General features: G+C 49.7%; 1 protein-coding gene and 1 long non-coding RNA gene across 2 annotated transcripts; one reads left to right on the top strand and one right to left on the bottom strand.

Annotated features, from left to right (window-relative positions):
- Positions 1-1,202: 1,202 nt before the first annotated feature.
- Positions 1,203-6,229, top strand: LOC135304282 (uncharacterized). The gene is made up of 3 exons (XR_010365722.1): positions 1,203-2,044; positions 2,741-2,941; positions 4,561-6,229. It is a non-coding gene; the product is annotated as an uncharacterized LOC135304282 (long non-coding RNA).
- Positions 6,230-6,685: 456 nt separating this feature from the next.
- TBX22 (T-box transcription factor 22) lies at positions 6,686-13,152 on the bottom strand. Its single transcript, XM_064426535.1, has 8 exons — positions 12,875-13,152; positions 12,671-12,794; positions 12,198-12,299; positions 11,834-12,008; positions 11,459-11,623; positions 11,196-11,260; positions 11,030-11,115; positions 6,686-8,322 (listed from the first exon to the last, which is right to left on the bottom strand). The coding sequence occupies exons 1-8, from the start codon at positions 13,008-13,010 to the stop codon at positions 7,727-7,729; spliced, it is 1,449 nt and encodes a 482-aa protein (XP_064282605.1). The 5' UTR covers positions 13,011-13,152; the 3' UTR covers positions 6,686-7,726.
- Between the last annotated feature and the right edge of the window lie 1,413 nt (positions 13,153-14,565).

Here is a 14,565-nt window from a genome sequence, read left to right on the forward strand (position 1 = left end):
ATCAAAAGAAATGTTTTAATCAGTCCCAGGCTAAATATCATGCTATTATGTTATCACTGGAGCAAATCATCCAAAATACAAAACAAAAATATCCGTTTAATATGCTCCAGATCAGGAATGTCTTGAAGAAACTCGCCTTCCTTACAGGTGTGTCCTATTTTAAGGAAAAAAAGGGAAAGAATTAAAATGTGGGGGCTGGCGCTGAGGCCACGTGGCTGCTGGGGCGGGAATGCCAGGATCCAAACTGGCCAAGCCCAATTTTTGCAAATAAAACACTTTTCTCCACCCCAGTGAAGTTTTCATTAATTTTTTTTGTTTGTTTTTTTAAGCTGAGAAGCAAATCCCTGTTTTATACCTGCTGAGGGGCAAATCCACATGGAGAGCATGGACCAATCCCTGATACCTCCAAACATTCTGGTAAGAGATACAACCCCAAGGAGACACAGAAGCTTCCAAATTTTTGAGACAGTTTTCCTTGTTGTTTTTTTTTTTTTCAGGAGCCTGAGCATGGTCTGGATCTGATGCAGGGTGATGGAAGAAGTCAGTGGATGCAGGAGCATCCCTGCCCCACGAGCCCCATGCAGGATGGCCAACAGAGACACTCGCCATCGCCTCCAGAAAGTTTTGGCTTGGGCAGAGCTGGATCTCATTTCCATCCTCTGCTCTGTTCTGTGTCCAGGAGACCTACCCAGCAAAATTCCTTCTTTTTATGGCTTATTAAGGCTCATGGCTCCAGATGCATGAGTGATACTCAAAACCAGTTTAAAAATAAGTGATATGTGGTCATTTGGGAGGCTCCGGTTTGGCTCTGGCTGTCTCACCAGCAGGACCTGCAGACAGAGTCCCAGGGGCAGCAGCTAAGACTGTGCATTCCCAGATGGATCCTTCATACACGTGTGATTGAGGAAATCCTGACTCTCCAAGGATCCTCAAGGTGGCCAGAGGAGCTGGACATAGGGGAAGAATCCTCACTGGCACACACAGCTCAAACAGCACCCAAACCCATTTCATGGAATCATGGAATGGCTTAAGGAGGAGGGATCTTAAAGCCCATGCAGTCCCACCCCTGCCATGGGCAGGGACACCTTCCACCAGCCCAGGTTGCTCCAAGCCCTGTCCAACCTGGCCCTGGGCACCTCCAGGGATGGGGCAGCCACAGCTTCCCAGGACACCTTGTGCCAGGGCCTCCCCACCCTCACAGGAAAGAATTCCTTCCTAACTCTTTAACCAAAAATTTTACTAAAATCCACCTCAGAAAGAAGGGTATTGTCTTGGGAAGGAAGAACAGCAGCAGGAGTGAAGTACCTGGACCTGACCAGATCCATATGATCTCTTCCCTGTTCTCTCCTTCTCGTTCTGTCCCTCAAGAGCTCCTCATTTGCAGTTCCAAGGGCCAACATGGGAAGTGTCAGCACTTTCAAAGCATGAAGGATTTGGAAATGCCAGATTTTGTTTCAGCTGGGAATGAAATTTGGGGCTCTGCTTTACACTGATTTGCTTTAATCCCAAAAATCTCCAGGACATGGAGTTGTATTTCTTCTACCAGTCTAAATTCTCAAGTTCTGGGACTTCCGAGGAGTGAAGCAAAGGGGGCTGATGTTATCCGTTAGAAGAGCCCAGATAGAGACATTATCCTGCTTTTATGAAAGCCAAAGGCCAAATTCATATTTATTTGAGCTGCAGCAGGATCTGGCTTATATCCTGGACATTACAACATACTGTTCCAATCTCTATTTTTATTAGCAATATTGATAACGTTAGAAGAAATACGATACAGGAAATAGCATATCGACTTTGATTAATTTTACAGTACGACCTTTAACGAACATAAAGGAAGAATTCAGCAAAGGGCTGGAGCTAAAAGTGTTGCTGGTGAAGGGAGACATGTGGTACCTGCATGTCCTGAGTGGGGCAGCTGGATATTCAACATTTATTGCCCTCTATGGAAGAAAAATTGTTGATAATCAAATTTTTTGAAGACTGCATTCTCATCTTTAAGTTTATTAACACTTCCAAACATAATGGTTTGCTGCAAGAAATGAAGGTATTGGTGTAAAATTAAATTTGTTTCTTTTGCACAGGCAGTGGTGTTAAAACCCTAGTTGAGTATTTCTAGGGATAGACATGTGAAATGCTTTCATTGCAGGGAGAAAAATCCCCAATTCCAGCCCCAAATCTCAAGACCTGTGAGAGGATGGGACCTTACTGGACTCACTTGAAGGTGCCTTTAATTGTCCCCACAGCTTTGGAGGGCACAGGAGCCTCCACTCCTTGCATTTCATTGCATGATATTTAATGATAATAATAGTAATAGTTGTAGTAATAATAATAATAATAATAATGATAATGATAATGATAATGATAATGATAATGATAATGATAATAATAATTCACTATTATATGGATGAACCACTTAGCACTTGAAACATTGCTTTGTATCTGGATTTATGCTCTTTTTTAAGTTTAAAAGGCACTCAGCACAGAGGTGGTGTTGTTGAAGATAAACCAGATCAACTTTCTGGTCCCCACCGTTTTGTCCTGGGATTGAAAACCCCATGAAACACAGCCCAGCCCCAAAATTTATCAAACTGCCTTAAACCTACAGGGTGCTTCAAGCAATGTGTGATGATTTAAACCACTGAGTGCTTGAGGTGACATGGGCACAGCAAATCGTGGTTCAGTGTTTAACACCCACCCAAACCTGCCCAAAAAGGATATTTCTGCTGGTTTCATGCTGCAGGTCCAAGGGCAAAGGATGCAGCTGCTCATTCTGGTGGACGAGGAGCTGAGGGCAGAATCCACCCCTGGAGCATCAGCTGAGTACTTTCAGCAGTGACTCCAAGTCACCAAAAAGTCCCTGACTGGTTTCTTCCCCTCGAGCCGAAGGTTTTATTTGAGGCCTGACTGGAAGCAGATGGACCTGTCAGGGCTCCTCAGGCAGGTGAGCAGAGCGGGTGGATGAGCTGTTAAGTGTTCCCAGATGCTGGGCAGGGCCCCGAGGAAATTGTTGGAGCTGGGACCCAGCTCTGAGGTGAGATCTGGAGCCAGCGCCAAGAAGGAAAAAGCAAATTTCTCCAAAACACCATTCTCTGAAAACCTGAAAAGGCAAGGCTTTTGAAATAAGAAAAAATAGCTGAAAATATCTGCAGAATGTATCCAGTATATCTTCAGACTTCAGAGAGCCAGAAGTCATCCTTAGCTCCTGCCCCCATCTCTGGTTTTGTTCAGGATCTGCCTCCTTAGGCAGCAAAAATTATTTTTCCTAAGTTTTCTCCCTATCGCTGGTGTTCCCTCTCCAGAAAGGTCTTGACTTTTACTTGCTGCTTTGTGCTGTTTGATTTATAAGCTCAAGGGGTCCTTCTCAAAACCTGGACTCCTTCTTGTACTTAATTGCTACAATAAACTGAAAACTTGGTGCTTTAGGAGCAGCAGTCTGGGAGGAAATGGTTTGATGGATGGAAGCAGACGATAGGCCCTTCTCGGGAATGTCACCAAAAGGACAAAGCGGAGAAATGGCTTTATAAATAACTGCAAAATTCAGAAAGTCCACGAGCTTGGGGAGACCAGAGGTCTGTTAAGCACAAACAGCTTGCAGGGCAATTCCCAACATCTGCAAAAGTCCTCTCAGCCCCTGTAATTCCCAGCAGCCTCGACTGCTGCATCCATCGGCATTCACTCCCCGGGGCCGCCGGTCTGGGATGCCATGGAAAGGGATGCCTGGAGTTTGCATCCCAAAATGCAAATAAACCAGTGAAAGAAGAGGTGATTAACAAGTCAGAGCTTTTTTTTACATTGTGAGGAAGGTGCTTTTCCTTTTCCTTTTGGAAATTAATTTATAAAAAATAATTTTTGATGTTTTAAAAGCTATTTTTCCCAGGGAATGCAGTGTTGGTGGTGCACAGAGCAGGCATGGATGGAGTTCCTGCATGTTCCAAGCAATGCCATGGTTCCTGTCATAGCTCCAGTGACACAGCAGGAAAGAAAATTATAAAATTCATCCAGAAAATGCCAAGGAATGTGGCTTTGCTTGTGGCACTGCAAAGTGCAGCTCCAGTCACTAAGTGCTTGTAGCACAATCCCACAGGAGTTGTGAATGCATCCCCCTGCACCCAAAACCCAAAATCCATCTGGGATGGGCGCGTCACCATGGCACCAGCGATTTTATAATTATCTGAACCTCTCCTTTAGCTTCCTGAGCTGTTTTATGAGTCACCACAGATGTTGTGTGATCTGGGGGACAACCAGACACCCAAAACAAAGAGGAAAGGGCACGTAAATGTTGTGGCCTCATCTGTTTCCAATAGGCTGTGTTTACATATTAATGTGCAATACAAATTTGTAAACATGAGCATTTGAAACTTTTGGAGGAACCGATCCCGGCCTTTTCCCTTTCTGCAGCTTTATTGGAACAACATGTCCCCGGCCCCAGCCACACATGGACATGGTTTCCATACTGGATGCATTTCAAATGGTCTGGGTGCTTATTTGTTCTGCTCTATCTTGCTATCCAATCCTCGTTTGCTTTGCATAATTGTGATACAAATTATCATCTAATTACAGCCCCAACCTCAGCAGATCAAATGTAAACCGAGGCACTTCCATCGCAAAAAGCGACATCCGATGCTCCCTCCATGCCTTTGGCTTCTCCAATAGATGGATTAAATTTGGGTGAAACCAGAGAGTAAACTGCACTTTGATTAAAAATATTATTGCCGAATATTCTGTCTCCTTGGATTTTAAATCCACCCCCGTGTCTGAGCACCAAGCCCATCCCATGTCCCGGCGCTGGGCATGGACACGGCACCTCTGGACTGGCGGATTTTACGTGATGAGTGCTACAAACAGGCTCAGATATTCCCAAATAACTTCAAACTCCTCTTGCGAAAGGTCAAATGACTAATAGCTGAGATTGTTCAGCAAGTTTCATCTTCTAAAAAAACCCTTTGTTTTTCTCCCTGTTCCCATTTAAAAATAGCACTGTAATCCTGAGGTGCTGTTTGTATTTGCCCACTAAGTCCAAAGAACTGTGAACTTTGAATTGGCCACGAGTTTTCCTATAATATTTGTGGCAAGAAATACAAAGCATTACATGATGGAATTGTATTGACAGGCACAAGGGCTTGCTTGAAATATTGACCTTAGTTTGCCCAGTTTCACATTTAATAAATCATATTGATTAACCTGATTTATTCTCTTGAGTTCTGCCACTCATCTCCCACTAGCAGCTGTTTTACAAAGGACCCCGAGAGTGCAGAGTGCAGGTTAGCTACTTTTGGGGGCACATTTATTTCAATATCCATGCAAACCCATCTATTTTATAGTGCGACTGAATCAGCTGAGTCACCATTGTGGATGTGGAAAATATCCCTAAGCCAGAAGGGCCAGGGAGCTCGGTCTGCTCTGAGGTGGCCTTGGTGGCACAGAGAGCTTGAAAACACAACCCAAATCCTTTTTATTTCTTAGACTTGATTTCATTCCTTTTGGAAGGATAAAAGCAGGAGGTGAAGGCAAAGAAAATGGAAATAACCCTCAGATAACCTGAATCAAGCCATTCCTCTCACGACGTGCTGATCTCTCACTCAGACAAATTGATATTTTGAAATATCAATTTGCCTGATGAGCACCCTCCCAAAGTGTGGCACCCCTGGGACAGGCTCAGACCTTGCAGGGACCGAGCTCTGGGTGTGTTTCCATGTGGCTGCAATGAGGGAGGGTGGTGAAACCTGGGATCCTACGGGACCCACGGAGGCGCTTTGAGATCCAGCTCAATTCCACTGGAATCTGCCGAGCATCATTCCTGGTGCAGCAAATCACTGCACCAAAAATATCTCTCCCAGTCATTATCAGTCACATTTTTAACCAGACACTGATTTACTGGATTACAGCTCATGGCCAGCAACTCTGGAATATCTTATGCAACCGCAAATATTTGGAAAATTGGAAGTTCCCTGTTGCACAAATCCGTGACTGATCAGGAAGAGCCTTCCAGCTCCCCAGGAGTGCAACCACATGTGGGGGCTGGGTCGTGGTCACTCAGCTGGACAGAGCCCAGCCAGGGCCAGCAGTGGACTTGCCATGGGAATTCAGTCACCACCAATGCTGGAAATAAGGACTCCCAAGGAAAAAAAAACAACCACTTTTTCTTTTTTTAATAAAAATAGTGAGATAAACTGCTAAGAAACAGCCCGAGAAAGCAGGTTTGTTCATTTTTACAGTTGTACAGACCATTTATCACAATCCCCCATTTCATACTGCCATCACTGGGGGCTCTGTGAACACCCACATCAGGAAAATTAGGGAAACCAATGTTGTCTGAATTTTATCAAAGTCTCATGAAACTAAAAGTGTAATTTTTGTTAATTTAGCAGCTTTTGATATTGCTTGTTCTGATCTGAATTTGTTATCTGTTCAGGATGCAAATAAAATCAAAAATCTGGTATCAGTTTTGATTCTTAAGCCTGTGCCTAATCCCTCTATATTGTGTGTTGTGCTTGAAAATATAGGATTAATCCCAAAATAGGGCTGGTCCCAACCAAGCCTTATTTTCCAATCTCTGCCATCTATCAAGTGATAAATTTGACTGTAAGTAGAGACTGAACATCAATCAAATGAAGAATAAAACCTGTGTCCTGATTTATTGTGAGTTACATGGCACCCTTGGGAGCTGGAGATTATTTACACGAATAACAAGAATATCCACAGGTTACAAGAAAACAAACATGAATTTTGGAAGAAACTGAAAATTTCATGTTCCAAGGCCTGTAGAGTTGTACTTCTCCACAAAGGTTCTTTGTTCTCTGTGGGACTGATCCAGGAATATCCCTGTCCCTTCCCTTGGGCAAGGCTGGATGAGATCCCACATGGATCCTCTGTGTCCCTTGGGGCTGAGAGCTCTGGGTCACAGCATTGTCCTGCAGGGCTCCTGGGGGTGTTTCATCCCACACAACTCTCCAAGATGTATCCTCCATGTCCCCAGCATGGATCCATCTCACCACAGGAGAGATGTGTGACCCCACCTGTCCTTCCCACCACGCCATCAATGCTGGTGCCACTGGAGGGTGGGGCACAGAAAAGAGGGATCTGGGCCACCTCTCCAGCTTCTCACCCCTTCCATCTTTCATCCTGCCTTCCTTTACCCTGGCAGCAGAAACTTGGATTTAAGGTACTTGGATTTATGTCCCCACCCTGATAACAGAGGCATCTGGGTCTTGGAGAATGAGGGACTTTTATGTCATTAATTAGGACCTATTAGAGCCAAGAGAACTTAAGGACAAACTCAAGTGCTTGGCCAGATGTGGCTCCTCTGCCAAGTCCGGGTCCTGGATAGTCCCTTTGAAATTAGGGATAAAACTTGAGTGGGTGAGCAGCAGCTCCCCAGGGCTCTGAGCTAACTAAAGGCAAGCAAGAGAGAGAAAACAGAGCTCTAGAAATACAGACATCAATGTCCCCACTTGGGAGTGCAAATAGTAAAAAGGTGACTGACAGTTTGCTCTTAACCTACAACTGTGACATAAATGTGGTGAAAAGGTACCACCCCAAGATCATCTCAGACCCTGCCAGATCCTCCACCCTCCCAACAACACAACCCTTCTGTCCACAAAATAAAGGGATTAAATGCCTGCCCATCCTGCTCCTGTACCATGCAGCGTTTCAAAGTCAACAACTAACAAGCCCCTGGCTATGGAAGGACTTGCTTTACACAGCTCAGAAATATTCTCTGATCCCACTAAAGGCAGTGGTTAATTGTGGGGTGCCAGTTGGAGTGATTGCATCTGCCGTCCCTCAAAGCAGCCGGAATGCTGTCACTCACTTTGAAATGCCCTGCTGCATTCATCAGTCTGGATGGCACAGAGAAGTTATAACCATACAAGCCATATGGAGGATGTAAAGAACAATTAAGTGCTTCCCGAGCAATGGGACTTGATGGGAAAATGTTTCCAGATGCATGTAATCCATACAGCATTTGACCAGCAGGACCGGGGGCTTGTAGGCACTGAGCGTTTAAGTCTTCGGCTTTGGCGTTTTTCAGGGAAGACAGTTTGGGCACATCCACCATGAAGTGGGGTAAAAGGTGTGGGTTGGTGGCTCCCAGCTTTTCGTGGCTGGGAAGGAGGAGCGCCTGTTGTCTCAAGAAGCTCGTAGGGCAGATCTTGTAGTAGAGGGGCACGTTGAGGGGGTGCAGGAAGCTCTCGGGGCACGACATGCCCAGGTTGCTCGCAGGCAGGTGAAGCGAGGGAGGGGAGCACGATGGAGAGAGCAGGGGGTTCAGAGGAGAGGGGGTCCCACCGCTGGAGGCCACTGGAGAAGAGCTGGAGCTCCCACCTGGAAAGGAAAAGAGAAATTATCCAGGCTGGGCTAACTGCTGTCCACAGCCAAGCAATCCTTGGAGGACTCCTGCTCCTGCTCCAGGTCTCCCTGCTGCCGGTGTCCGTCCAAGCACAAACCTGCTCCAAGGACCAGCTCCTAGAAAATGGGAAGATCTACCCATAAATGGTTATTGTTAGCTGATATTTGTCTAATAACAATATTTACACGTGTCTAATCCCATTCCTTGTACTGGGATCATGGTAAATGCAGCTCCACACACACCTGGATCCGTACCTGGCTGCACGACCGATAACCCTCCCCTGCTATGTCCACACCATTGCCATTTCAGGTTCCCTATTTTTCATGCAAATTCCAGACAGCTTTTTCCCCTTGGATATAAGAACAAAAAAGCATATTCAGCCCGATGGAGAATTTTTTGTACCTTCCTGCTCACAGGAATTGACTCATTTCACTTGGCTTCCCAAGCAATTTGAAACATTCCCCTGAATGCTATCGGTGTCTCCAGAAATTTAAACTCACAGGTCATGTGAACGTCCTCCTTTCTGGAAGGGATGAATGAACACTTTCAGAATTCGGGAGAAAAGCAACCCCAAGGAGTAAAAATGAAGGAGGGACGGGATGGCTGCTCCGAGGTGGGAATGGTGCTGGGAGCAGCCGGCCCTGGTGCTACACAGATGCTGGTTTCATCTCCTGCCTGGGGAGAGCCAAATGTCTGCTGCACACTCATTACCAAATTCTTCCAGAGGGTTTCCCCCTCCCCCAATCCCTTTATTTTAATTTCTTACCAAAATCACTGGGAAAGAATGTAAGGGAATTTGTGCTACAATTTACATTCAATTCCTACCAATACAATGCCTGGCTGGGATCTGATCCGACCTGACACACAACCAGAGACCCGAAATCAACAGAAAAACTGAGCCACGGCTGCTGGTATGGCAAATCTTAAAAACACCTTAAAAACACAACGATTACGAATGTGATGCAAATTAATTTCAAACTCCCAGCAAGCAGAGCCTCTCACAATAACCCGGGAAGGTTTGGTGGCGTGAAGGTCTCACCCTTCCCTGCTAATGGCAGTGGCTGCTTCAGCCCTGACATCAGCAGGGCAGGATCCAGTCCTCTCTCCATGGACATATCCTGGTGTCCTCCAGGGCTCAGGGACTTTGGGTCACGTAAAATTTGGGACTGAGCTGATATTTGTGTGTGAGGAAGCGAGCGAAGCCCTGTGTGTCTGGAGACAGCAGAGCAAAGCAGGGTCAGTATCTGCTGCACGGAGAAAATAACATCACATCCCGAGCAATAATCTCACCCAAATTCCACAGCAAGTTTGGGAATGGGGGTTGCAGCAGACACGATGGAGCAGATCAATGAGCAGGTGTTTTCTACCCTTTCTATTAGGCTTAAAAATAAAAATTCTATGGCCAATTTTTTCTTCAGCATGTTGATCCTAATTCCTTTTAATTTACCTCCCGGTTTTAGAGCTTTGGGATTTCAGTTTTACAGCTTTTCTTCACAAATATATTTTATTAGTAGTAGAACTTCAGATTTTGTTATATTTATATCAGTCCAGGAATTCTGTCCTGAAGAAAAATACCAAATACATTAAACAAGAAAAAAAATCCAAAAATCCCAGGTAGCTGTAATATTGTATGTACAACAATATTTTAGCGTCCCTAACATTGCAGTTGCTGTTGTTTCATTTCTCATGCAGCTCATCCACCACCTCCTCTGTCCCTGCAAACGGGCTCAAAAGGAGCTTTTTGCATAAGATATTTTCTAAAAGTAAAATTAATAAAAAACCTATTAATAATACTAACAAAGCTGCTGTTACTACTACCATCAATTAATGATAATAATTTTAGTTCTTTTTACAAGTGATAAACCTCTTAATTTCTCCCGGATCTGATTTTTTGTGCCCTCATTTCTACGCCTGCAAAACATAAATTTTTGCTGTGATTTTAGCAGCATTTCCCGGCAGACACGTGGGTGACTTGGTGTGTCCCAAAACTTTGAAGAGTTCCTGACATAAACGAGAATTTAACTCGCGACTTTAAACCTAATTTGGAGGGCTGCAATGTGCGAACGAGCTGTTAGTTTTTTCCCTTCGGCGCTGTGAACAATCTGTTTTCAAATATTACTTTCTGAAGCCGTTTTTCTGGGAAAGGGCTGTAAAGGACCGGTTGCTCTTGTCAGGATGAAGGAGAGCATTTTCCCCGAAAATTTTCCTCCTCTTCTTTGCGTTTCTGTGCCACTTCTGCATCCTAAATTCCAGATAATTTTCTTTTCTGTTGCATAACGCATTTGTCGGCGCAGAAGCTGCCGCTGCAGAAAGCACGGGCGGTCACCACTGCCACGTTTGTAGTTGATATTCCCAACCCGGTTGGAAGCAATTAGTGTAACAGGATCAAAGCCGGAACAGCCCGACTCCAAATTAGCCTCCTGCACACTCAGATATTTTTTTCTGCCCGTCTAACTCTGATTTCAGCCCGCGCCCTCATCCTGCTCTTCCCGGCTTCTCGCATCCATTTTCACAGGAGTTTCATCCCAACCAAGGCGGAATTAACTCCCCCCAAAGCAGGGATTCGTTTTGTGGGCGCGCAAAGGTAACCATCGTTATCTTTGATGGTTCGAGGCGCCCGCGGAGCCCCGCGGGGAGCTCGGGGCGTGCGGCCGGGAGAGGCGGCGAGCGGGATCCACTTACCCTGGCTGTCTGCGCCGAAAGCCTTGAAGTCCAGGGCGAGGGGGGGTCTCCACGGGTAGGTCTCCAGGAGCCCGTCCAGGACCCCCCTGCGGGGCGAGAGCGCACTGAGCGCAGCCGCGGGGCCGGCGGGCGCGGGGGGCGGCGGCGGGGCGGCCCCGGCCCTTACCTGTTCCTGCCGGGGTCCCGAAAACCTTTGGCGAAGGGATTCCTGTCGATCTTCAGCTTCGTGATCTGCAGGGTGAAATCAAGGGGACACTGGGGAGCGGGGCGGGCTGGGAGCCGCGGCCGCGGCCATCGGGGCTCTGCATCCCCCCAGGCTCCCGGTACCACCGGGCTCTCCATCTCCCCCGGCTCCCGGTACCGCCGGGGCTCTCTATCTCCCCTGGCTCCCGGTACCGCCGGGCTCTGCATCCCCCCGGTTCCCGGTACCTGCTGGTTCTGGTAGGCCGTGACGGTGGTGAACTCGGTCTCCTGGAAGGAGAAGGTCTGCACCCCCTCGGCCGGCAGCGACTGGATCTGCGCTAGATCGAAGCGAGAGTCCTGGGCGATAACGTGGACGCGGGGCTTGTACTTGTGCATGGACTGCAGGATGATCTGTGCGGGGGGACAGGCGACTGAGCCCCCCCGGAGGGAGAAGGGCAGAAAGAAAACCCGAGGCGAGGCTCAGGAGGGACCCAGCCCTGTTCTCCAAGGCAGGAGGGACCGGCCCCCGCCTTCCCGGCGCTGCCCCCCGGCTGATGCTCCGCGCCCCGGGGCGATGCTCTGCCCCTCCCCGGCCCCCCGGCGGGGCTGCCCCACACCTACGTGCCCCTTGTCGTCCATCTCGTTGTTGGTGAGCTTCACGCGGTCGAAGCTGATGATTTGCCTCATCCAGGTCTCCCCCGAGCAGGGGGAGTCGGGGTGGATGTAGAGGCGCGGGGTGATGCAGGAGTGGTCCGTGTTCCCCGCCACCATCCACTGCGAGCTGTGATACACGTACCTGGCCCGGGCCGGCCCGCGTCAGCCGCGGGAGCCCGTGCCCACCTGCCCCACACCTATAGATTCTATAGGTGAGTGCAGGCCCCCCAGCACGCTGTGTGACCGCCGTGCCCCGCTCGGGTCGCAGATCGCGGCCATCAGCGCGGGACGGGCCCCGCGGGGCTGGGGGGCCCCGCCCGTCCCCCCGTACCTGTATCGTTTGGAGTCCACGGGCACGACGTCGATGGCGATGTAATATTGCTGCAGCGGCTCCAGCCCCTTCACCTTCACCCGCACCGACGGGAACATCCTCCTGCACAGGGCACAGGGACAGCGGCTGAGCCAGGGCTGCCCTCGCGGGGCCCAGAGGGGCCGCGGGGCTGGGAGCGGGCGTCGGGAGAAGGGAAATCGAACTCAACGAAAATAGCGGAAAAAGGGGCGAGCAAAGTGAAGTGTCTTAACAGGACAGAGAAACCCGAGACAACGAAACAAAAACAAAAAAAAAGCTCAAGAAACAACATCATCCACCCACCAAAAACAAAACAAAACAAAAGTAAAGGAAAAGAAAAAAGAATAAAAGAGAGAGTAAAAATAAAAGGGAAAAAAAGGTAAAAGAAAAAAAAAAAAAGAAAACCAAAACGGAAAGGCAAAGCCCGAGCGAGGCGGCGGGGGCCCGGCCCGTACCTGCCGGCCTTGGTGATGATCATCTCGGTGCCGATGTCGTGGAACCTCCTCCAGAGCTCGGAGCCCTGCAGCTCCACCTGCACGCCGCCCGCCCGGCTCTCGGCACCGGCCTTGGGCCGTTTCTCTGCGGGGAACACAAAGGGCAGGGCTGGGGAGGCTGCCGGGGCCGGGGCCGCCCTCGCCCCCCGCCGCTCCGGTACCCACCCGCCTCCGGGGCTCTGCGAGCCGGCCGGCAGCCGGGGCCGGGCTCCTCATCGCGGCCCTCCGGCACCTTCCTCTTGGCCGAGCGTCCCACCAGGGCTTCCACCGAGAAGGCGTGAGCCCGGGAGCTGAGCGCCATCCCCCCCGGGCTGCCGGGGGTCCCCGCGGGCGGCGGCGGGGCTCAGGCGGGCGGCGGCGGCTCCATCCCGGCCGGCTCCCGGCGCCCCTCGCCCGGCCGCCGCACGGCTCCCGTCGGGGGGCAGCGGCCACGGCGAGATCCTCTTGCATCCAACTGAGTCAATAGACGGCTGCAGCCTCCTCTGTTTGTTTTGGAAACTGGTGGGAGCATAAGAAACATTGAGTGACATTTCATGGGAGTAACGGGGGGGGTTAGAGGGGGAGGGAGGGGAGAGCCACAGGGGTGGGGGGGAGAGGGGGAAGAGGAGCCGGCCCCGTCTAGGATCAATAAAAGAGTTACTGTTCTCCATTAAATTGTAAAACTCAAAGAAATTTGACATAATTGCACACTAGGGGCCACTTTTCCAACAAAAGTGCAAATAACGTTTAACCAGAACCAGCGCAAAAGGGAAAAAGAAAAAAAGGAAAAGAAAGGGAGGAAAAAGAGAGAAAGGAGAAAGATTAACAGAAAAGAAGGAGAAAAAGAAGAAAAGAGTAGAAAAAGAAAGAAAAAGGCAGGAAAAGATAAATAAAAGGGGGGGGAAGTAAAAGAGGGAAAGGGGGGATACAAGAGAAGGGAGCCGTGCCCCTCCTCCGGCCCGGCCGGGCTGCCCCGGTCACGCGTGGCCCCTCCGGTGTCCCCGGCACGACAAACCCGGTGCCACCCCTGTGCTGTGACAGCGCCGGGCAGCAGTTCCGGCTTTGTGTCCTGTTTTTCCTTTGCTTTTTGTTTGTTTGGTTGTTTTTGGGGTGTTTTTTTTAAGGCAGCCCCGCCCGCTCCGCCACCACCCCCCCTCCCTCCCCGGCTCCGCTTCAAAGCGCGGCCCCGCCGCCCGCAGCAGCTGCGCTGAATTAGGGGCAGAAATCCCAGTTTTCCACCCGGAAAGTCCCGGGAAACTCCTGCGTGGCCGGGCAGGGCAAGGTCGGGGCCGGGGGGCTCCGGCCGGGACCCTCAGGTGCGCAGGGAAAGCGCTGCGCGGGGTCTGCGCGGCATTTCCAGCCCCGCTCCGGGGACCTCCCCGCCCTGCCCAGGCTGGAACCCCCGCGCTGATTTATTTTCCATGCGGGAATCCTCCCCAGAGCCGGCAGCACAGGGGATTCTGCGGCTCAGGTGGGTTTTGGGGAGGGGAGAGCGGTGTCCCTGCTGAGCAGGGGGTGTCCAGCCCCCCTGGCCCTGCAGCCTCTCCTGCACCGGGGAGGTCAGCCGGGATAAATGAGCCTTAACGGGAAAAAAATGTGGAAAGGGATAAAATTCACAGGCCAGCTGAGAAAGCAGGTTGAGGAGCTGCCACAGGGCCCTGCGGCTTTGGGACAGGCAGCATTCCATGCTCTGCTTCCAGGTGCTCCAGAGTGGCAGGGAAGCCCTGGTACATCCAAATGTTTCACTTTGCAGGATTTCTTTCTCTATCTGAGTCTCTGTCCTGGTGCATGCATTCCCAGGGTCTCAGCTGGCAGCAGGTTGTCTTTGTCAAGAACATGGAATTGTTTGGGTGGGAAGGGACTTTAAATCTCATCTC

This window comes from Passer domesticus, chromosome 7 (assembly GCF_036417665.1).
Source record: "Passer domesticus isolate bPasDom1 chromosome 7, bPasDom1.hap1, whole genome shotgun sequence".
NCBI classification, from domain to species: Eukaryota; Metazoa; Chordata; class Aves; order Passeriformes; family Passeridae; genus Passer; species Passer domesticus.